At 39.8% G+C, this 24,710-nt stretch overlaps 1 protein-coding gene across 5 annotated transcripts in view; it reads right to left on the bottom strand.

Moving 5' to 3' along the window:
• Nucleotides 1-10,169: 10,169 nt before the first annotated feature.
• Nucleotides 10,170-24,710, bottom strand: part of ANO6 (anoctamin 6) — a 212,810-nt gene continuing 198,269 nt past the window's right edge. For all 5 annotated transcript variants that reach the window (XM_050746870.1, XM_050746872.1, XM_050746873.1 and 2 more), the window contains 3 exons: nt 21,379-21,581; nt 19,597-19,702; nt 10,170-13,115 (listed from right to left, as the gene is read on the bottom strand). In XM_050746870.1, the coding sequence (XP_050602827.1) occupies nt 12,909-13,115; nt 19,597-19,702; nt 21,379-21,581 (516 nt within the window). In that variant the 3' untranslated portion in view covers nt 10,170-12,908. The remainder of the gene's footprint in view (nt 13,116-19,596; nt 19,703-21,378; nt 21,582-24,710) is intronic.

Genomic DNA, 24,710 nt, shown 5'->3' with positions numbered 1-24,710 from the left:
GTATTACAAACAATCAAATTATACTCTTAGTTATTTTTAAATGTACAATTATTGACTATAGCCAACCGATTGTGCTATCAAATGCTAGGTCTTATTCATTCTTTCTAAGTACTTTTTGTACTCATTAACCATCCCCACTTCTCCCCCCTCCCTACCTCCTTTCCCAGCTTCTGGTAGTCATTCTTCAAGAATCTGTCTTTGTCTTTTGATAGCTTGATTATAATGTGTCTCAGTGTTGTTTTCTTTGGTTTTATTCTACTTGGAGCTTGTTCAGCTTCTTGTATATCTATGTATTTCCTCAAATTTGGGAAGTTTTTGGCCATTATTTCTTCAAATAAACTCCCTACCTCATTCTTTCTATTCTCCTGAGATTCCTTTAATGTATATTTTGGTTGGCTTGATGGTAGCCCATAGTCCCTTAGGCTCCATTCACTTTCTTCTTTTTTCTTTTGCTACTCAGGCTTCATAATTTCAAATAACCTGTCTTCAGGTTTGCTGATTCTTTCTTCTTCCTGTTTTTATTTGCTGATGAACCCTTCTAATATATTTTCTCAATTCAGTGTTTGTCTTGCAGCTCCAGAATTTGTTTGGTTATTTAAAAAATTTCTATTTGAATTTATTTGTGACAGTTGTTTTAAAGTCGTTGTCTAGCAAGTCCAAAGCCTGTATTTCTTTAGGGTTGGTTTTGGAAATTTCTTTTCCTTTGAATGAGTCATATTTCTGTTTCTCTGTATGACTTGTGCTTTTGCTTTTGTTGAAAATTAGACATTTGAAAAACGGCCATCTTTCCTAGTCTTTGCTGACTGCCTCTGTGAGGGAGATGGTATACCTTCTCATAAGGCCAGTGTGAAGGCCTAAGTTCTCAGATCTTTCGTCAGCGAGCATATTCTCTGGGTCTGTTTGCATGCTTGCCTCCCACCCCAACTTCATTCTCCTGTATATACAGCTGCTTTTAACTGTCTTAATTTCCTTAAAAATCTCATCCCTGCTTCTTCTCAGGGCCGGGAACTCTTGCATTATTCTTTCTGCAATCTCTTATCTCCAGATGTTTCATGAGTCACAAGTCTCCCTGCAGTCTTCACATGCCATGGTACCCACCACTGCCATCAATGTCTTCCAACCTGGTATCCAAATGATGCTGAAATTTCTGTCTGAACTCTGGGTTAGATTATACAGAAATCATTTCCATGGTCAGCCCACAGAGAGGTCAGAATATTTCAAACAAGTTTCACAATTTTCCTTTCATCCTGCAAGAGGGAACCAGAAAATGGGCCACTTCTTCCCAACAATGCCATGCCAGAGAGAGGGTAGGGCCACGTTGAGCTAAAATGCCACAATATTACTGCCATTTTGAGTATGGCTTTTTTTTTCTTTTTTCTTTTTTTTTTTTTGATTGGGCATTTACTTGTTTGCTGCAGATCTTCGGTCTCCAGGGCTCCTATAAAGCTATTTTAGTCATTAGTTGTTTATTATATATTTCCTTGGAAGAATGAGAGTCTGGCCATGTGCAGTGGCTCACGCCTGCAATACTAGCACTTTGCGAGGCCAAGCCAGGCAGATCATCTGAGGTCAGGAGTTTGAGACCAGCCTGGCCAACATGGTGAAACCCTGTCTCTACTAAAAATACAAAAAAAAAAAAAAAAAAAAAAAAATAGCCCGGCATGGTGGCACATGCCTGTAATCCCAGCTACTCAGGAGGCTGAGGGAGGAGAATTGCTTGAACCTGGGAGGTGGAGGTTCAGTGAGCTGAGATCGTGCCATTGCACTTCAGCCTGGGTGACAGAGTAAGACTCTGTCTCAAAAAGTAAGTAAGTAAGTAAGTAAATAAATAAATAAATGCCTGGGACTTCCTATCCTATCATCTTGCCGATGTCCTCAGGAAACATATTCTTAAGCACACACGAAATCTTTACAAAAACAGATTATATGGCAGTTCAAAACTCAAGCCTCAATAAATGTCAAAAAATCAGTGTTACAGTATACAGAAACTTTTCTTGCTTTAATGCATTTAAGGTTAGACTTGATAATATAAGGACTGTCCTACAAAATTCAAATCACACAACAAAGCAACTATTAGGTAAAAAAGAAATTAGGCTCAATTAAATTACCTTTAAAAAATTAAAATGGCATGAAGACATTGCATATTGAAAAGCAAAAGAAGGAAAATTCTAAAATACTTTTAATAATAGCAACAACAAAAAACTCTACATATAAAAGCTTGTAGGTTGCAGCTAAAATAGGATTTAGAGGAAAATTAATGGTCTTAAATGCCAACATTGGAAAATTAATTAGCCAAACAATACTACCTATCTAGAGCACATAAAACAATGCTGGCCACATAATAGACACACAAATATTTGTTGAATGAATTATTGAATAAATCTAACTTAAGAAATTCGATAAAGGAAAACATGGAGTTGGCCCCAAAGAAAGTAGAAGGAAAAAGAAAGTAACAGAAAATAAAAAAGATATTATTGAAATATAAAATATATAATGGAGTCAGTAAAGTCAGAAGTTAGTTGTTCCAAAAATCTAATTTCATAGATAAACTTATAACACATATAGCAGTCAACTGGGAGGCAGAGATTGCAGTGAGCCAAGATCATGCCACTGTGCCCCAGCCTGGGCAACAGAACAAGATACTGTCACAAAAAAAAAAAAAAAAAAAAAAAAAAGCAATTAAATCATATCTTGAATACTCTGGTAATTATTGTCTTCAGGTAAGCTGAATGAAAATGAGAGTCAGTATTTATCTTTTGAGAATTTGTTTAAAGGACCAAATTCAAATGCCCTCATGTCCAGATAGACTCCCTTTTACCATTCTCCCATGGACAAGGAGTAACAGGGCATCAATATGATAGCCTTGTTTGAATTGCCTCCTGCTTAGGTTTGTCTCCAATTGGACAGACCAGATGGGAATTAGTCCATGAGAACCACACCGCAGATGAGTTTGGGAGTTTGTTCAATGTAGTGTTTTGATATGGGGATTGAGAAATTCAGAGTCCCAGATCCATTTCATTGGCCTTTTGCATTGGCCTCTGTGTGACCTGTGATTAAGCACTGGCATCAGCCCACTCTAGTAGGCTATTTAACTGCATCCTGGACTGTGACTCACTTCAGTGGTGGGCTGGCGGCTGGAGAAGTAGCAGCATCTATACTCAAGACACACTGGTGATGCTTCCTCACAGTCCTCACAGCTCACCATCAGGACTTCTGACTACTCAGCCATTGTTCCAAACCAAGTTTACCCATCTTGATTTGGTGTCTTGAGCAATCAACTGTCATTCTTATTTTAACATTATGCTACTTTCCTGGATATGCTTCCTAAATCTTTTGGCTAGAAAATCTATTATCAGGGTAGATGAGGCATTTATTCATTAATTCAACAAGTATTTATTGAACATCTCTCTTCCAGGTGTGCTATAAATACTGAATAAATACACAATGTTCCCTGTTCGAAAGAAATATCTTTAATAGAATTACTCCCTGCATATGGCTTACAGGATCAATATGGGTCATGTTTTTGCAATGGGCCTCTAGATGACACCAGGATTTATAGTTGTAATCACTTTTTGCACACTAGTCACACTACTACAAGTTGAATATCCCTTATTTGATATCCTTGGGACCAGAAGTGTTAAAAATTACAGATTTTTTTGAATTTTGAAATATTTACGTATACATAATGGGATATCTTGGGGATGGGGTCCAGGTCTAAACACAAAATTTGTATTTCACATACAATTGATACACATAGCCTGAAGGTAATTTTATTTTCTTTTGGGGATGCTGAACAAAGTGTGTATATGGTGTCTGCATTTTGTCTGTGACCTGCCACATCAAGTCAGATGTGGAATTTTCCATTCATGGCATCACATTGGTGCTCAAAAAGTTTCTGATTTTGGAGCATTTTGGATTTCAGATTTTTGGATTAGGGATGCTCAATCTGTATTGCTGATCACATTTCCTTTTCGGGGACTCCAGGATTTCCAGGAGAAACAGCTTGGAATGAAATATATACATGTGTGTATATATTTTACACACACACACACACACACACACGTGCTGAATGTGGTAGGATACACAAAAGAAACCACAGCAGGCCTTATCACACTATGTAGCCCAGGACGGACAACTGGGAAATGAGGAAGACCGAGAGCTCAGTGGGCATTGGGCAGGATGAGGCAGCTTGCCTGAGCAGAAGCACCAGCACAGATCTTACATCAGAGACAGAGCTTTACTAGAGTTTGGCATTGACCAGAAAATGGATTTCACGTGCATAGAGAGTGGAAAGACTGCATTGGTCTTTTTTGCTACCCTCATGCTGGAAGTTTTACTAGCCAACTTAAATGTAAATGCCATGATTGGCTCTGGCCCAAATTTTTATAAAGCAGTAGTTCTCAGAACTATTTTACACTCTTAAAAAGTTTTGAGGTTGGGTGCTGTGGCTCACACCTGTAATTCTAATACTTTGGGAGGCCAAGGCGGGTGGATTGCCTGAGCTCAGAAGTTTGAGACCAGCCTGGGCAACATGGTAAACCCCGTCTCTACCAAAAATATAAAACATTAGCTAGGTGTGGCGGTGTGCACCTGTAATCCCAGCTACTAGGGAGGCTGAGGCAGGAGAATTGCTAGAACCCGGGAGGCAGAGGTTGCAGTGAGCCGAGATTACGCCACTGCACTCCAGTCTGGGCGACAGAGCGAGACTCCGTCTCTTAAGAAAAAAAAAAGTTTTGAGAGCCCACAAAAACCTTTGTTTGTGTGAATCATACTTATGAATATTTACTGTATTAGAAATGAAAACAGAACGTTAAAAATTAATTTTAAAATAAGAATAAGTCCATTGCATGTAAAACATAAAATGTAATGAAAAAGAATATACTTTTCAAAATAATCTAGTGAGAAGAGTGGCATTGTTTTATATTTTTAATGTCTGGCTTAATAGCAAGCAGTTAGATGCTCACACCTGCTCCTGCATTCAGTCTTTGCCCATGTTCCACGTCATGGAGCGTCTGGAAACTCCACTCTATGCTGTTGAGAGAATGACAGTGAAAAAGGCAAATCTTGTCTTTGTGTTATTAGGAAAATAGTTTTGCCTTTGTGGACCTCTTGAAAAGGCCTTAGACCCTCCCAGGGGAATCTAGACCACACTTTGAGAACACTGTTCTAGAATCTCATGGCTGACAAGGTGCTTTCAACATATGTCAACCTTGTCAGTCTTTTCCACACAGGTTTCACTGAAGACAGAGGAAGGTAAAGGTATAACCCTGGGGCCTAGATGAAGCAGCTTACTCTAAGTGTGGAATTTCTTTTCTTTTCTTTTTTTTTTTTGGACAGAGTTTCACTCTTGTGGCGCAATCTCAGCTCACAGCAACCTCTGCCTCCCAGGTTCAAGCGATTCTCCTGCCTCAGCCGCCCTAGTAGCCGAGATTACAGGTGCCCGCCACTACACGTGGCTAATTTTTTGTAATTTTAGTAGAGACAGGGTTTCATCATTTTGGCCAGGCTGGTCATTAGCTCCTGACCTCAGATGATCCACCAGCCTCAGCCTCCCAAAGTCCTGGGATTACAGATGTGAGCCACGATGCCCAGCCAGAATTTATTTAAAGGTTGTTATTTTATATTAAACATTCATCTGGATTTTGCATGCAATTTCAAAATATATCTGTGTTTGTTTTAATATGACCATTTCTCCTTTAATCATTGAAACACTCACCTCCAAGAGGATTGCTCATGTTGATCCTGTGGTTTCTTATACATCCTGAATCCAGCGTGAGAAGCATAGACATTAGGGACTTCATAATGACGCCAAGTAGTGGAAACTAGCCCCATTGTTATGGATTAGGAAGTTAGAGGCTAGAGAGGTTAAATACCTTTGTGGAAATAAAGATCAGCCAAATGAGAACAAGCAAAGGCTATTCAGAGCTTGCTATCGCAAGGGAGTCAGCTACTGTCACTTGTGTTTTGACAGAGACTCAAAGGCAGGCAGGGGAGTAGGAAGGCTTCAGCTATGCCCCGATTGGTGGCTGCTGGCATGGGGAAGCTATAGGCAGCTAAGCAGAAGTGGGCATTCTATGTTATGGTTAGGGGAGCATATTTGGCTTTCTCTGGTTGGTCCTAGGGTGCAAGCAGGAACCGGAATTAGGGAAGCTGTTATTCATCAATTCCTGGTCATATTGCACCAGTTGTTACAGAGGTGTTTAGCTTCCTGGATGGTCACTAGACATAGCATTCTGACCTCCTACAAGTCTGACTTGCAGTAGGCTGGCTTTCTGGGCTGATTGTAGATAAAGGGGTTAGTTTTCTGGGCAGGTTGCTGCAGGCTGAGGATCGGTGTTCTGTTTTTATATATGCTCTGGCCATTGTCCATTTATATATTCAGTTTCTTAACTTGCTAAAATTTATGAAGCTGGCAAGTGGCAGATCCAGGACTTGAATCAAGGTCCTCTATTTCTAAATCTTATGTCCTTTCCTGTATCACAGGCAGGCTGCCTTGAACTTTGAACCAGGTAAAACAACCATCAATGCTGTCTTTGCCCCAGACCTTGCCTTCACCATTTTTTTTCTTTTCAGTGAGTTTGTGTTGTACTCTAAATGTACTTGTCCACCCTATTTAAAACATGGCATATTTTTGGTGATGCTAACTATATTCTTAAGATTCTTAGAAGATTAAAACCTTCAGTTTTTACCCCAAAGTTTCCTTTCCTCCTCATCATTTACAATATGCAGGGTAGGTGGGAAAGAAGGGGAGTACATTTGCCCCAGGCTCTGCAGATGACAAAGATGTGGTTTAGTTTGGGTAGCATGGCCTGGTCAAAGAGTTCCTAAGAAACTGTTTGGAGGACTGACACCAAGATATATGTTTGTAACAGACTGGTCATCCAGGCAGAAACTGGGCTGCACTGAGGGGTGGTTTATGAGCAGGACACTGGTATGCCCTCTTTTTTACTATTAGGTGCAGCAGCTAAAGTGGGGGAATTCATAGTAAGCAATTAGTTGCCCATGACTGGATATGTTAAGAAAGACAAGCTTTGGAAGACAGTAATATAATATTGTGGAATTATCCAGGCTGACAAACTGCCAAGGGTTGGAGCCCTGAATACAATAGGAAAACCTAGGGAAAAAGCTCTGAAGAGACATCCAGGGATCCATTCCTTTTATAACAGGGAGTGCCATAATCACGTATTAGGAATTACACTGTTCACATTGAACAGGTAATAGAGCTTTAAGAGATGATATGGAAGAATATTGTCTGGGAAAAAAAGTTCTATTCTAGGCTTTCAGTGCATTTTCCAAATCAAAACGAGGAAGGTAATGCAATGATTTAACCTTATGAAGGAGACTGAAGAAGAGGTTTCAAGAACGCATTAACCTGCCTCATTATTAATGAAGGGTGAGTGTGAATGTGATAGTTGTCTCTGGGGTTCCATGAGAGCTCCTGGGGTTGTATTTGCCCCACCATCACCAATAGAAAAGAGCAATTTAAACAATTTCCTGGGAGCTGCTCCTTACATATGTTTGCTTTTCAGTCTTTTGGGGAGCAATCGAAATGCAATGTTTTTTCTTAGTTATACCCAGAGGTTTTCCACAGAGCCAGAAGTGAGGGCCAAGGAGCCTTCTGTTAATTGTTGGAGTCTCCAGAGAGATTTCCCCCTTTGTTTAATTGACTTTTATTTCCCTGGATTCTTTGCACTGCCTCCCTCCTTCCTCTTCTATTCCAGTCCTGGGGAAAGGGTTGCTGTAAGATTGTGATCTTGAAGCTAGAGCCCTGCAATAGTGAATATTGATTGTCCCAAAGGAACCAAAATATGTGAAGGTAAAATTTGATTTGATTTAAAGACAAAGTAGGGGAGAAAAGGCCCAGCGGTGGGGTCAGTCCGGGAATTTTGTTGCGGCCAGTGCTATCGCTTGTTCCCAGGGCTGTAGCTTGTTCTGTACCACAGAGCAGGGCCTCTTACCTGCAGCTTCCTCTTAGGTGACTGACAGCGATTTATCACTCTGACTCACCTCAAGCGACAATGACAAGAAAGTAATGGCAGGGTATTTTGTAACATAAATGTGCGTATCCACCCTGAACAATATTAGGAATCATGGTCTACTTGCTTGAGTTGGGGTGTGAAGTGGTTCTAATTAGAAGAACTAGGTTTGATTATGGCCAAAAACAGGTGAAATGATGAGAAATGAAGGGTAGGACCGATCTCAGGGGTATCTTCCAGTAGGTAAAGTGACAAAAATCATTCCAGCATTGCAAAGGATCCCACGTGCTGAACTGTTTTCGGGAATGAGGCAAGGGGTTTAAAGGGCCACCTGCCTTATGTGTGTTTTCTGCTGGGAAATGGAAATGCTGTTAAGAGCATTTGTAAAATCTGTTTCATAACCAAAGGAAAACATCTCCCCAAGTGAAATGAAACTGTCACAGCCACAGCAGGTTTTTCTAGGATTTCCCCTTCATTTATGCTTGAATGCTCCATGGAATCCGAAGGCTCAGGGTGGGGTCCATTCTTCTTCTCCCCTCAGGAATGCTGCAAGGCAGCCTCCCTATTGTGAGAACTGCCGCCAAACTCCTTGAATCTTAAGGTGAGGAGGCTCAAAGAGCACATCAGAAAAGAGAGCTTAGGAGAGAAGGCAGATGAGTCCTCACCAGGGACAAAGATCACATTCTTGCCTACAGCATTCCGTTCTGAAGTTCTCCACAGGTTCCCCATTGCTTATCAATGGCAAAACTCATCGTGTTGGGTTCACAGCTTAATTCCCAGTGATCCAATCTACATTTCTCCAGGATTTATCTGTCGTCATGACCAACCTCCCTCCTGACCAACCCCAGTATGATCCAAGGGCAGGAGTTTGCCAAAGTAACGCACTCGAGTATTTGTCCGACTGCCCAGCAAACATCCACTGCCATTGTATTGATCATAATGTGGAAATAAGCAAAGACCATCCACATTAGAAGGAAAGGCTATTTATTCAGAGTATGCTATAGCAAAGGGAGTCATCCACTGTCACTCATGTTTTGACAAAGACTCAAAGGCAGGCAGAAAGAGTGGGAAGGCTTCTGCTACGCCTGATTGGAGGCCGCTGATGTGGGAAGCTGTAGGTAGCTAACTAGAAGCGGATATCCTATGTGATGATTAGCAGGGCATATTTGGCTTTCTCTGGTTGGTCCTAAGGTATGAGCAGGGACCAAAATTAGGGAAGCTGTCAGTTATTCATCAGGTCCTGGTAATATTGGGCCAATTGTTACAGAAGTTATTCTTTAGTTTCCTGGATTGTAACTGGAGAGAGCACTCTGACTTTCTGTTAGTATAACCTACTGCAGGCTGGCTCCCTGGGGTGACTATTGCAGATAGCAGGGGCAGGGTGTAGGTAGAGTTCTGCTTCTACATATGGTCTGGCCATCGTCCATTTACATATTGTCTCAGTAATGAAGGGGTGACAGGGAACACAACCTAAACGGTCCTGGGAAAGGTGTCCTACAGAGAGAAGGCAGCAAGAGAAAGAGGTTTCTAGTTTTGCCAGTTACGTGCTCTGGGTCACTATTGGTCATATAACAACTATTTTAGAAAGGAAATGAATGGAATATGCTACATTTATAAATGCTATGGCAGATATTTTAACACATTTCATTAACCTAGTAGGTGAAACCGAACATTATTCAAAAGTCTGGTAAAAAGTGGTAAAATTTGCTAGATTGACAAAAAGAATAGGATTTGGCTGAGTTTAATAACTACCTTTTCTAACCTGTAACCTTAATACACTGAATATAATTTTAAAAAATCCAAAGCAAATCTCTGAAGTGAAGCCTGTGAAAAACCGACATAAAAGCATACATTTATCTAAGGGATACACAACTGGCCACTAGTAAATAGCAGATATATATTTGTTCTCTTCCTTAAAAACATTAAGACAATATAGAATAGACCATACTATTGTTTGTAAAAATGAATTTATTAAAATGCTCATAATTATAAAAGAATATTAAAATGCACAGAAATGAACATTAATTACAAACTTTACATCTTATGCCACAATGTATGAAAAGCATCATGAATAGTTCTACTTCACTTAAGCTGCTCATACATTTTTACCTCCTCAAACATAATTATGAACATAAAATGGTACAAGAAGTGTTTCAACAAGAGTACATTCTGACCCCCTATTGTGAATTAATGTTTTATGAAATTCAAGACACACATGCAATAAAAAAGGGAAGACTTTGGTGACAGTTTACAAGATGGCCTTGTTTATTTTTAAAATAAAAATGATAGCTTTCCCTTTCTAACGACATACAGCTAAATTATCTGAGGGATGTTTAATGAAAAATCCCCTGAGTATTTGGCCTAATGTTTCAATATGCTAAAATTCACAGGCAATACAAAAGGATATAAAGCTCAGTTTCTCTAGTGGTTAACACCGGACAGGCTGAGGGCCAGATTCTCCCTCTTCACAGGTCCACTGCCACACCCATCAATCTCCCCAGGGCTGCTGCCTCTGAAGCCACTTACAGATGCAGCCACCATTGTCGGCAGACACAGCTCCCTGCTTTTCTTCATCACTGCAAGTCAGCCCTGGACTCACTAACACTGTGGATGGCATGGGGAAACGACCCTGCATCTCCACTACAACTTTGCTCTTTTGGGCATCTTAACAGTGTCAGATATTACATTTGGTGCTTTTAAATATGTAGAGGGTTTTGTTCCCTCCTGTCCACAGCAGCGCATGTAATCTATGAAGAGGATTTTCTCTGCTGGGGCTATGAAAACAAATGCACATTTCTTTTAAGTTCTATCATACATACAGGAGATAAGGTAAAAACATTTCCTTTTCTATGCTGACATACGGGCGAGTAACTGCCAAATTGAAACACAAGGAGATAGCCACACACTTCAGAGAAGAGGTAATAGAGAGGAAGTGACACCCGCTTCTAGAAGCAGTATCTCAGAAGTGAAGAGAGGAACAGTGGCACTCCCATCTTGGCTGCGAATGAGAAAGAGGTTCCTTCAGTGGGAAGAAATTCATTTCTCCATCTCTGTGCAGTCAGACCTCATGTGGCCTGTTTTGAACTCTGACTACATCATTAACATGATCAAGAGAGACAGTGAAATGGTGTCCCTGATCCATTAAGACAATTCAAAAGCCGAGAATACTGCTTTGATGGATCCTACATAAATACTTAAAAATCATTCATGGCAGGTATTTGAAATCAGGACCTAGAGTTAAGCTGCTTTTTTGTAAAAAGCCTCTAAAATCTGAGTTTCCTGTTGCTGCTAGGATTCTGATAGGTTGGCTCCTCTGGCATTTAACAGCATCCCAGTGAGGCCCATGCAGCAAGACCATGATGCAAATCACCTCCCTCTCCTGCACCCAGCACTGACCTGTTACCAGTAGGGGTGAGAGGGCCTGGCTCCCTGTCTTTTCCAGAGTGCCCAGGAGGCCCGACACTTACAAGGCAATAACGTGAAGTAGACTGCTAGGCTGAACAAAAGTGAGGGGGCAAGACGTGCATGGCAGGACAGGAGTGCAGCAGGAAGTAATCTCCAGATAATGGTAGGGTTTGTGACCAAACCATTTTCCTTTATTACTCTTAACTGCCTGATTGACTCTAGAGGAGGCCAAAAAATCAGATCTAATCTAGAGTCTCTTTACTTGATGATGAATAATCTTGGTATAGTCCTGTCTCTAGTACAATCGGACAGTTACATCAAATTACTGGGCCCAGAATAACAGGATGGAGGATGCAAGGAAGCCACATTCTTTATGGCAGAGACTTTGGTGTGTTGATCACTTTGGCATATAGAAATAAGCCAAGTCCTACAGACTCCTTGACAAAAGGCACTCCCCACCCAGTGACCACAATGGGGGCACTTGCTGTTTCTGCCCATGCACACAGTCATGCCCCAATGGCTGTGTAGTGAGCCATTCGCAAAGGCAGCTGGTGATGTGTAATACTGCACCTTCTGTATCTAATGAATAAAAGTCAACTAGTAGAAAATTGATGGGCTTATCTTTTCCAGACAATTACGTTGATAAAAATGTAATTTTAATCATGTGATATCACTGTTTTCCAAGAAACTACACATCTTTAGAAAAGATAAATTAATTATGCAGATCAACATGAGTTAAAATGCTGTTTGAATCTGTAACTTTCCCTACTTTTGTCATTTTATTCCCTTGAGATCTGCAAAGCAGTCAACATTGATTAGGCACGGGACCTCCTAGAAGGGCTCCTGGAAGATAAAAAGTGTCACTGTGGATTAGGACAAATACGCTTCAAAACCTTGCTATCTTCATTCCAACGTACTACAAGTATTTTTTTGAGATGGAAAGACATGTTCAAATGAAGACTGAAACTATTTCCTCTGATTAACTGAGGTTTCCTTTCTGGAGGTATTGATAATACACCTAACTATTGTGAATCCTTGAGTCTAGTTAGCTATTTTTAATCACAGGAAAGCTATTAAATCTATAATGATGGTACTGCAAGGAAAAGATGACCCTGGAACAGTTCTAGCAAAGGGAAGAAATAAAACATGGCCTGAAAATAAAGGAGATCATGCGCCTGAGAATAGACAGAAATCAAAGTAATCAAATAGAAAAAAAAGAATCCATTCCACTTTAGAAGGGGTGGTTTTTAAGCACACTAAGGGACTTTTTCTGTAAAATTCCAATTTATCAGAAAAAGGTAACATTTAGGTTTTCCAGGTGATACGTTTTATGCCCTTCATGATCTAAGTTTTACATTTTCCAGTTTCTGCATCGCTAGCTGAAACTGAAAAATAATACAGGTGGAAATGGCAATAGTTAAGACTCGTATTTGCCAAAGTGATTTAACTTAAACATTCTCATTAGTGATTCCTAATATATTTTGACAGAGCTAAATTCCTTAAAGTGCTTCTCAGAACATAAAGCTCTTATTCTAATTTTGGTCGTAAATTGTTATCTACTGCTTCTATCATCCGTTCAGCTATCACCCCCATATTTTTCGTCATATCTTTGAGGTGATTCTCATGAAGAAGCTTTTGGGTTAGGTATTTTTCTCTCTGGATCTTGCTCTTCGTGCGTTTTGATACATCGGGAATTGCATATGAAATGAAAAATTTCACAGAGTAGATGATGTGCTGGGGGAGAGAAGAAGAAAAATATCACTCACAAAGAAATGGAGGAGAACACCGAGTTCCTTTCATTCTTGCTTCTCATTATGGCAGTTTAACTGGACAAGGCAGTGGACATTTTACACACACATCCAACCACTAATGCCATCGTGTCTAATCAATAGTGTGGCTCTGTCTAGCAGTTACTGTTACTTTCTACAGATAAATAATACTATGTGATATGTAGAAAAGTATATACACACACATATAATGGTTATAAAGGATAAAGAAAAAATAAATACCCCAAAAAACCACCATTAAACTTAAAAACTAGAATGTTGATAATGCTGTTGTATTTTGTGTCTCTTTTTCTAATGGCCCTGCACTTCTGCTAAAGTCAATGCTATCATATCTGTACAAGTGTATGTGTATCATTCTCATTTATTTTTTAAAAAGTTTGACAAAATATGTATATAGACCCCCAAAATATAGTCTTGCTTGACTTCACCTTTATGATCTGCATGCAGTCTTTTGGAAATTATTTTCTTTTGTTTTGGATCAGGTTCTCACTCTGTCACCCAGGCTGGAGTGCAGTGGCGTGATCATAGCTCACTGAAGCCTCCTACTCCTGGGTTCAAGTGATCCATGTGCATGCCACCATGCCTGGCTACTTTTAAAATTTCTTTGTAGAGACAGGGTCCCGCTATGTTGCCCAGGCTGGTCTCAAACTCCTGTCCTCAAGCAATCCTCCCAACTTGGCCTTCCAAAGCACTAGGATTACAGGCTTGGGCCACCACACCAGGCTGCTTTTTGTTCAAAAGTATTGCCTAAAATTCATCAATGTTGGCCGGGCGCGGTGGCTCACGCCTGTAATCCCAGCACTTTGGGAGGCTGAGGAGGGTGGATCACCTGAGGTCGGGAGTTCAAGACCAGCCTGACCAACATGGAGAAACCCCGTCTCTACTAAAAATACAAAAATTAGCCAGGCATGGTGGCGCATGCCTGTAATCCCAGCTACTCGAGAGGCTGAGGCAGGAGAATCGCTTGAACCTGGGAGGTGGAGGTTGCAGTGAGCTGAGATCGTGCCATTGCACTCCAGCCTGGGCAAAAAGAGTGAAACTCCGTCTCAAAAAAAAAAAAAAAAAAAAAAAAAAAAAAAAAAGATTTATCAATGTTATTCTATAAAACTTATAAAACTAGTCCATTAATTTTCACTGCTGTGTAATATTCTTCTGTGTGAATACACTATAATTTATTTGTTCCCCTATGAACAGGCATTGAGATTGTTTCCAGTTTTCGTTTTAGGAACAAGGCTGCTGTGAACATTACTGTGCTAGAATCCTAGAGCATTATCTGCAAATTTCTCAAGAGTGTGGACCTAAGAGTGGGACTGCTGAGACTCTGTCATGTGAATGTTCCATTTTATAAGAGGATATCAAAACATTTTCCAAAGCAGGTATACCAACTTACACTCCCACAGCAGTGACAGTTTCAGTTGCTCTACATCCTTGCCAGCACTTGGTATCATCAAACTTTTTTTTTTTTTCTTTTTTTGAGACAGAGTCTCACTGTCATCCAGGCTTGAATGCAGTGGTGCGATCTTGGCCCACTGCAGCCTCCATCTCCCGGGTTCAAGCGATTCTCCTGCCCAGCCACCTGAGTAGCTGGGATTACAGGTACCTGCCACCACGCCCAGCTAATTAGCTAATTTTGGGTTTTGCCATGTTGCTCAGGCTGGATCAGACTTTTTTTTTTTTTTAAAACCAACTTAGTGATTATGAAATGGACTTTCCCTTTGGTCTTACTCTGCATTTCCCTGATTACCAATGAGGCTAAATACCTTTTCATTTTTTAATTTATCAATAAAAAATCTCTGACCTAGCAAGGGGAGAGAGATAATATAAGCATAATTAAAAACAAATTATTCATGGTGTTAAAAAGTGATGAGTACTATGAAGAGATTCTTCTGCAGATTAGTCTGGATATGCCTAAGTGAGCAAACACTTTGAGGTGAGGGAACAAGCCCTGCAGATACCAGAAGGAAAGACATTCTAGGCAAAGGGAATAGCTAATGCAGAGCTGGTTTGGAGGAAACCTCCAGAGTGCATTCAAGAAAAGGCAAAGATGGTGCGGAGTAGGTGAGGAGGAGAGAAATGATGTCTGAGGGGCACTGGGGCATGGCTGGATCCATGAGGCCTTGTGTGCCACTGTGAGGACTCTGGCTCTGACTCTGAGTAAGAGAGGAAGACAAGAGCAAGCCCAGCTAGGAGACTCTGGTCCTAATCCAGGCAAAAAAATGACAGTGGCTCTGACCTGGTGGTAGCAGCATAGTTGGTCTGAAGTGCTCACTGATATATTTTCAAAGGAAAAGCCAACCAGATTGGATATAGCATAAGGGTTCCAAGGGCTCTAACCTGAGCAGTATTGAGATGGAGTTGCCATAATCAAGAGGGAAATACTGTGGATGGGAGAGATTTTGGGCTGGGTTGGGAGAACATTTGGAGTGAATGGAGGAAAATATAGGCATGTGGGGCAGTAGATGTGAGACATCTCTGTTAGGCATTCAAGCAGACAGAAAGAAAGAATCCAGGTAGGCCATTGGATTCATGGGTGGAGTTCAGGAGAGGTGTGCTCTGGAAACAACCATTTTAAGGTCCTTTTAGCATACAGATGGTATTTAGAGCCAACAGACTCCAGGAGATCATCAAGAGGCCAAGGAGAGAGAAAAGAAGACAACCAAGGGATGAGTCCCAGGATCACTAAAGAATAAAGTACTGGCATAGAACCTGAGGTGGAATGGCCAGGGACGCAGGAGGAAAGCGTATTTTCCTAGGAGCCCAGTGAGGAGGAGTTTCCAGGGGTAAGTGATGAGGAAAATCTGAAGTCAGATTTTCTGTGAAATTTTGACTCAGATTTTTGCTGAGTCAAAAGTTGCTAAGTCAGGTGAGGGGAGGGTGGAGAAGTGGTGGCTGCTGGTAACTGGCAAGAGCAGCTTCAGTGAAGTGGAAGGGGTGAAAGCATGACAGAAAGACAGAGGAATCAAGGACAGCATGAGTATTGGCAACTCATTCAACGGCGCTGGCCACAAAGAGGAGAAGAGAAGTGAAGCAGGACTGGCGAGGTAAGGACGGAGAGAATTTTGAGATGTGAGAGATATTAGTGTGTTTAGTGATAATGGAAATTATATAGCAAAGGGACAAAGGTTGATGCTGTAGGAAAGAGTTCTTTCATCTGTTTCTGAGGTAGGGAATATTTATAGATATGTGGAATTTCTCTGTTATGTCACCCTTGCATTTCCAGGTTAAAGCCTGGTGGTGTGATGTTATCTTTTTAAAATATATCTCTAGATTCAGATTTGTACATTTTTAAAAAATTTTGCGTAAAGGTATACAACATGATGTTGTAAGACACATGTACGTAGTGAGTCCTCAACATCATCGACAGGTTCTTGGAAACTGCAACTCCAGGTCCTCGAACAACATCATTTCCTTCAATGTTGTTTCATTACAGCATTGATGAGAAAAAACACTGGTTTTGGTAGATGTTGTTATCTTAAAGTCATGGTTTCCAAGAGCCTAATGAGGATGTTAAGTGAGGACTTACTCTATAGTGGAACAAATTAACATGTCCATCATCTCACTTTACACATCTTAGATCTTTGCATCTATGTAATGAACAGGGTTGGCTTTATTTTCCTTTCTCTCTTCTTGTCTGATTTTAGGATTTAGGCTACTCTTAGCCTCACCAAATGAGTTGGAGAGTATTTCCTCTTTCTGATACTGAAGGCATTTGTATAGGATTGAAATGATCTGTTTTAAAAAGTTTCGTATCACTCTCCAATAAAAACCACATGGTCTGGTGTTTTCATTGCAGAAAGATTTCAAACTTCTGCTGTAATTTAAGGTTTATAGCTACCTTCTTTAGCATTCTGGAGATAGACTACTCTCTTGGCTTCCGTTGTTACTGTTAAAAAGTCTACTCCCATTCTCGCTTTAGTTTTCTCTGTTAGTCATCAGTTTTTTTCCTCTGGTTACTTCCAAGGTTGTATTTTTGGTGTGCTGCATTTTCCTTGTAATATGTGTAAGTGGATTTCTTTATTCTGCTTGATACATGTCATGCTTTCTGATCTGTGAACTCTTTCATCTCTTTAATCCATTTTCTGCTTCTTTCATTTTTTTAAGTTAGTATTTCTCATTCTTCCATATCACTTAACATTTTTTTTTCATATTTTCTATTTTCTTATCTCCCTGCGATGTATCAGGAGTAATTTTTTCAGACCTATCTTCCAATTCACAAATTCTCTCTTCAGAGTTGCCTAAACTTCTGTTTCATCCATGTTATTTCTTTTTTTCATTTCACCAATGATTTAATTTCTAGAAGTTCCATTTAGTTTTTTCAAAATTGCCTTATAATTTTTTTTTTAGTTTCTTGCTCTTTTAAAATTCTACCCAAAATTATTTAAATATTTTCACATACAGTTAATTTATATTCCTTATCTGACAGTTCAAACAAACCCTTGAGGTTACTGAGAGTCCAAATCAGTTGTTTCTCACACTTTTTTTTTTTTTTTTTAAAATCACCTCTTGTTATTGACCATCTTTGTTTGTGTGCTCATATTTGATTAGCTTGATCTGAGAAAAACCTGGGGTCTAAACTGAGGACACTTTTCTCCAGAAAAGAAACACACTTCTCTCTACTGAGACAAATGCAGCCCTGTTTTGGGTCTCTGGCTTATCCAGGAATCTCAAGCTCAGTTTTTCCACTTCCCTTCTGAACCAAAGCATGATCTCCTTGAGCTTCAGATGGAGGCACTGATGTGTACCAGCTTGCTCTCTGAGCCCTCCAGCACTACAGGGAATTTCTGTTATATCACCCTTGTGTAACATAACCCTGCTCACTGCCCTATTACAGCCCATCACTTAGGCTGGGTGCAGTGGCTCATGCCTGTAATCCCAGCACTTTGGGAGGCCGAGGAGGGCAGACCACTTGAGGTCAGGAGTTCAAGACCAGCCTGGCCAATATGGTGAAACCCCGTCTCTACTAAAATTATACAATTAGCCAGGCATGGCAGCATGCACCTGTAGTCCCAGGTACTTGGGAGGCTGAGGCAGGAGAATCGGCTAAACCCGGGTGGCAGAAGTTGCAGTGAGCTAAGATCATGGCACCGCACTCCAGCCTGTGTGACAGAGTGAGACTCCGTCTCTTAAAAAAAAAAGAAAAGCCCATCACCTAAATTTCCCTCTCTCTGTAGATTCTCTTCCCTTCCAGTGAGCTCAGAAATGCAAAGGAATTATCAAGCTGGCTCTAGAAGTTTTGCAGTGGGGATGGTCCACTGCATATGTAAAGACAATTAAATGATCTACCACAATATCAAAAGCAGAGGGCCAATCACTTCATCAACTACATGTTTGAATAGAAACTTGTGACTCCTGCTGATATATCACATACTGTACTTGAGAAAGCCACTTACGATGGTGAACTAACCATGAGTTACTTGTCTTCCCTGTTTAATGTTTGGTAGCTACTTGAAAAAAAAAAAAAAAAAAAAAAAAACTAGTATAAGTACCAAAAAGCCAGGGAGTCTACCCCACTTCTTCTCTGCTGAGTGGTTTTATTCAGAGCAAATGAAATCCACCTGCCTCAGCCCCTCTTGCTGCTAAGAAAACCACATGCTATAGTTCTGATCAATGAGATGTAGGTGGAAGTCCACGGTAGGGGCTTCTGGCAAAGCATTCTTTCCTGACAAAAAGGACTGGATATGGTTAGCATTGCCCTTCTTCCTGCTTTGCATGTAATTTGTTATCTGGAATTTCAGCAGCCATAAGGGGACACATATATGAGAGCAAATCCAAGAACTGGATATACTGCTTCCATCAGTGAACTGGTATTGACTGATTCAGGAGCAACCACATACTTTCGTGAACTCTGTTATGTGGGTTGGAGGGAGGGGAATCAACCTTATTTAAGCCACCATAGACTGCGTTTTCTGTTTCTTGCAGCTTAAATACAATCCTATCGACCATACCAATTAAGTAACCTCTGATACTTTATAATTTGGCAGTAGTTAATTCACTCTGCATAGGAAGCATAGTTGGCTATATCAATTACAAATTTATAGTTGCCTTAGTCATTTTTCAGAGCTGGTCAATTTCAAACTCTCCCAGCAGTAAAAGTTTCTCACAGGCAGAGATCACATCATCTTACTCATCTTGAATAAGCCCTTTCACAGCCCAACATGCTGCCCAGTGCCCTAAATTTTAAAAAGTTAGTAAAGAATGATATTGAATCCCTTTTGCATATAACATGCTTTTAAAGTTTAAAAGCAGATAATGCTCTCGTTAATGAAGTTGTTTGAATATTTTCAGGTCAAAACCGATTAACATATTTCCTAAAATATTAGCAAGTGATAAGAAGGTATCATACATGTTAAGTATGGAGTTGGCAACATTTAATGGAAGGTCTGCAAATACACATCCTTATAAACTGTTTGAAAGCATACTTTTCCTACCTCCATGACAATGATGAAAGCCAGCTTGGCTGCAATCACATGCCAATAGTAGATGTTGTGTTTATACTCCTGGGGGTGTCCAGGTGGGTATCGGAAATCACGATACCTGAAAACGAAATGGAGACATATTGGGAGACAAATCTTTTTGACTGAATACTGTAAACAAAGGCCCCATTTAAAAAGAAGTCATGGCCAGGTGCAGTGGCTCATGCCTGTAATCCTAGCACTTTGGGAGGCCGAGGCATGTGGATCACTTGAGGCCAGAAGTGCGAGACCAGCCTGGCCAATGTGGCGAAACCCCATCTCTACTAAAAATACAAAAATTAGCCAGGCGTGGTGGCACGCGCTTGTAATCCCAGCTATTCCGGTGGCTGAGGCATGAGAATTGCTTGAACCCGGGAGGTGGAGGTTGCAGGGAGCTGATATGGCATCACTGCACTCCTGTCTGGGCAACAGGGCAGGACTCTGTCTCAAAAAATTTAAAAAAAAAAAGTAGAGGTCATATTTGATTCAATGCTGTTTTAAACTGGACATCACATACATTTTCTCTTAAAGCTCAATTTGGTAACAAAGCCCCAAAATAACTACAGTTATATCTCATTTAATATTTAATCAGAGAATGATGGTAATAACAGGGTCCATCTTTGTAGAAAGTAACCCATCTTTATAAAAGAACTAAAGTTTTAAATTTTTTCTCCCAACATTTATCCCTGTTTTCTCAAAACAATTCCTGTTTAAGGGATCATGTTTATAAATTTATTTATATAATGGTATCATCAGGGTTCATTCAGCTATGGGACTCTCTCTCCTCATACAGAGTACTATCTGCTTGCTATAATTTTTTACCAAATTCTTGTCAGATATCAACTGTTAACTGCTGTTGGTGTATCTTCCTCAGGTAGTACATATCTAATTTTATGCCTGTAAGCTATTAAACCTAGAAGAGTTTAATTTCTGATTAGAATTGTGGAAAGTAAGAATAAGGAGATTCAATACAGAATTGTAAAGAGGCTCCACTAGGTGTAACACAAACATTTATTTTGGGCTTATTTCTGGTTTCCTGGTTGCATTATTGAGAATTTGAGTTAGTGAAGGCTTTGAGGAGTTGGACTAAATAAACTTTAAAGCCTCTTGTTTTAGGTGAAACTCTATGATCCAGGAAAAAAGGTCAATGACCTACGGTTCACAAACTATCAATTGGTAATTTACCTGGTACATACTGTCCACTGTTGAACTCACCAGCCATTAAAATCGATGGAGAGAGTTTTGGAATATTTTTAGATAATACTGTTCAGCTGAGTATTTACATCTCTTCTCTCTGTATGCCCCTGTTATGTGAGGTGCTAGTTTGCCATCATTCAATATCTTCAGATTGTGCTTGAATAACACAACAGTATTAACAACTGAATTATCTTTGTTCTGGGACCTCTTGAAGTTTCTCTATTTCTATGACTTTTCTTTGGAATCAATCTCCTTGTAATCCTTTGAAACTCTCATCTTTAAATCTTTATGGTTTGGTCTGAAAGTTCTACCCCTAGTCTTCATTAACTTTTTAATAAATATACATACATATACATTTTCTGAGTTTCACTCAAGAGAAACCTATGGGGAAAAAATGTCTCTAGCAGCTTGATTTAAATGACACCAAAGCACCCAGTTGATCCTGAAGTTATAAAGAAATAAAAATTAAATAATTAAAAAATGACACCAAACAGAATTAAGTCACAAGAAAACCCCTTTTAAAGATGAAGTGCGTTTTTAAACAAGTAAAGCAGAACTTGCCTGCATGTGGTATGGTTACCCAGCTCAGAGTATGGGTTTCCCTTGCTTTTGTTTTTGAAGTCTGCAACTTTGAAGATGGAGAGAGTGTTGTTGATGTACCCTTCCATGGTGTAGGAAGTGTGGTCCCCATAGGGAGGGACGGAGAAGGACCAGTAGTACACTAGGCGGGGGATCATGTCCGATGTGAAAGCAATGATCATGGCCTATTTTGGGAGAAAAACAACAAAAAGTGAAAATGAAGTTATGGTTTTTTGTTTTTTGCTTTTGAGATGGAGTCTTGCTCTTGTTGCCCAGGCTGGAGTGCAATGGCACGATCTTGGCTCACTGCAACGGCACGATCTTGGCTCACTGCAACCTCCGCCTCCTGGGTTCAAGCAATTCTCCTGCCTCAGCCTTCTGAGTAGCTGGGATTACAGGCACGTGCCAACAAGCCCAGCTAAGTTTTATACTTTTAGTAGAGACAGAGTTTTGTCATGTTGGCCAGGCCAGTCTTGAACTCCTGGCCTCAGGTGATCCGCTCGCCTCAGCCTCCCAAAGTGCTGGGATTACAGGCATGAGCCACCCCCTCCGGCCGAAGTTATAGTTTTTATAGGTCAGGTTAACAAATATGGCAGATTTACTATTTTCATCATGTTGATTTTTTTTTTTAAAGATTCAGAAATCTTAATTCTTTCTTGACTGCAAAATATATGCAGATAGTGAGATAGGATCTTGCTCTGTTGTCCAGGCTGGAGTGCACTGGCATGATCATAGCTCACTGTAACCTCAAACTCCTTGGCTCAAGTGATCCTCCTGAGTAGTTAGAATTACAGGTGCACTCCACTCTGCCTGGCTAATCTTTAAACATTTTTTGTAGAGATGGGTTCTTACTATGTTGTCTAGCCTAGTCTGGAACTCCTGGCCTCAAGCAATTCTCTCAGCCTCTCTGAGTGCTGGCATTATAGGCATGAGCCACTGACCTCAGCCTAGAAGACTTGCACATGTAATCAGAGTCAATGTTATGAAAATAATCCAGCTTTATATAATTGATTTTAGCACTTGCTTTTCATAAACACAATGTAAACTGCATGTTTTCCTGGATCTAAATTTAAATAATGACCTCTAAAGTTCACTTTTTTCCTGTATAGTATTTTGACTTGTTTAGATAAGTCAAACCATGACCTGATTTGCTTTAAACCCTCAGTACATGGTTATGTTCGTTGCTTCATTAGAGTGCGAGCATTTATTAATTTTAGCAAAATTTGGGTAGCAGAAAGAATTATACTGGGGTTGTCCCATTCATAGTCAAATAATAATGTCTGTTTAGTTTGATCTAGTATCTAAGTCTCTCAACTTCAAAAAGATTAAGTGGATGAAGTTATGAAAATTATAAATTAAACAACAACATACAGAAAATTTAGTATGTTCCTAGATAAAAGGAGTAAATATGGGCCAATCATAAACCTGTGTGTCAGAGAGACATGTATTAGGAGGTAAAGCTATTATGAATTACATGAATTTTCTCTAAAATTCTTTAATTTGGGCTTTAAACTCTCCAGTATGTAAAACTGGTTTGAACGAAGGAGAAAGGATTTGACTTTAAACCAAATTCTATGTGAATAAAATAGCTAAATGATTGTCATTGATGAGGCAGAAAAGCAGACGTGTTTTTGGCTTAACATGATTTTTAATAGTATTCATTTGAACGTATGGTTTAGACACAGTGAGACCACAAACCAAATCTCAGGCAAAGCAAGAAAAAACAATTAAGGGGCTTTTCTATTGTAAAATTTCCCTCACTAGAACCAGCTTTGTCATTTCCTCTGATGTGAAAAATGTATATATATGAGTGTGCTTCTGCCTGTCAGTACTGGGGAGCCACAAGAATATTTTACCTTTTTTCCCTCAGATTTCAATAGATTAAATTTTGCTATTATCATTTAACTCAACTATATCTTTTTATAGAATCACTGGCAGATGTGCATCAGGAAGCTACAAAAAATTCCAACACAGAAGATAATTTTATTGTCTTCTGACAAGATACTTTTCTTCCTGAATTGAGCTGCTCTGAGACACATGCTGCAAGAGTACAAATAAATGCAGTGTGCTTCATTTCCCATGCTGTTCTGCACACAGTTTTCCATTTATATAAAAATAAATTAAAATTGGTCTTCAATAACAGATGCTCTGGCATGATACAACAATGTCAATTCAGCTTATTTATTGAACCAGCAGCTTTAAAATGAATGATTTTATACCAAATTCCTGCTTGATGCCCATTCTCATCCTGGTGGTTATTCTCTTTTGGTAGACAGTAGGTTGTGAGATACACACTGGGTGTTTGAGGGAATAAGACACACATTTAATGCTTGCACACACATAAACAGATGCCTATGTATGTGGATGTATAACTGCTATCTTGGAAATATAACAAATCCTAATATGGAAAAAAGGGATTGCCCATAGTTTAATCAATGTCACAAATCTCATAAGCAGTTTTCCTAGGTTAAGTGATAAGAAAAAGCCATTATTGGATAAGAACCAATAGCACCAATTAGCCGGCATGAGTGTCTATACACACACACAAACTGAGTCGCCTTGGAAACAGCCAATCCTCCATCTGTGCTCATGGAGTGGAGCCATGGCATGGATGCTGGGAAAAGGTACCTAATACAATCAATCCAGAATGCTTGAGGAATAGGGAGAGTTTGAGTCAACTGAATTTTCTGGTTGGTTGAAGGTCAAATAAAAACCCTTTTAGTTTCAAACTTTGTTGCTGAAAATTTTCTTAAAGCACACAAGTCCACGTTCTTGCCCAGCTCAGTGTACTAGAGCATACTGAACATGACAGATTCATTGTTTTATGACCGAGGAACTTGAAAGGCATCACGGCCATTTTTCTAAACATCAGTCTTTATTTTGCAGCACCGTAGATGTTGAAGGTGTGGGGTACCTGGGTGAAAGGAAACTGACATACTCTGGTAGTTGGTTTTTGTGTGCGATTTGCAACTTTCTCCAAATAGTACAGATAGCATGCAATTCAGATATATTTAAGGTTCTGCGGTAGGGATGACAGCTAGGTTCCAGATAACTTGTTTTATTGTATAAAACTGTAACCATATCCAGACAGTGACTACTTTTGGAATTCTTTTGCCTCCAATTGGGGTACCTGTCAGAGTCCTCAGAGTCACTGTTAATAACAATGATGAGTAATGAAGATGATAAAATAACAGCAGCTAACATTCAATAGAAATGAGGCTTCATGCATTAACTCAACGAATTCCCTAATATTGTGGTTGGTATGTACTATTCTTATGATATGCGGTAGGGAAGTAATAATTTTACAAATAATA

The sequence above is a fragment of the Macaca thibetana genome, chromosome 11, assembly GCF_024542745.1.
Source record: "Macaca thibetana thibetana isolate TM-01 chromosome 11, ASM2454274v1, whole genome shotgun sequence".
NCBI classification, from domain to species: domain Eukaryota; kingdom Metazoa; phylum Chordata; class Mammalia; order Primates; family Cercopithecidae; genus Macaca; species Macaca thibetana.
The sequence above is the reverse complement of the archived record's forward strand: the minus strand, read 5'-3'. Positions and strand labels throughout refer to the sequence as shown.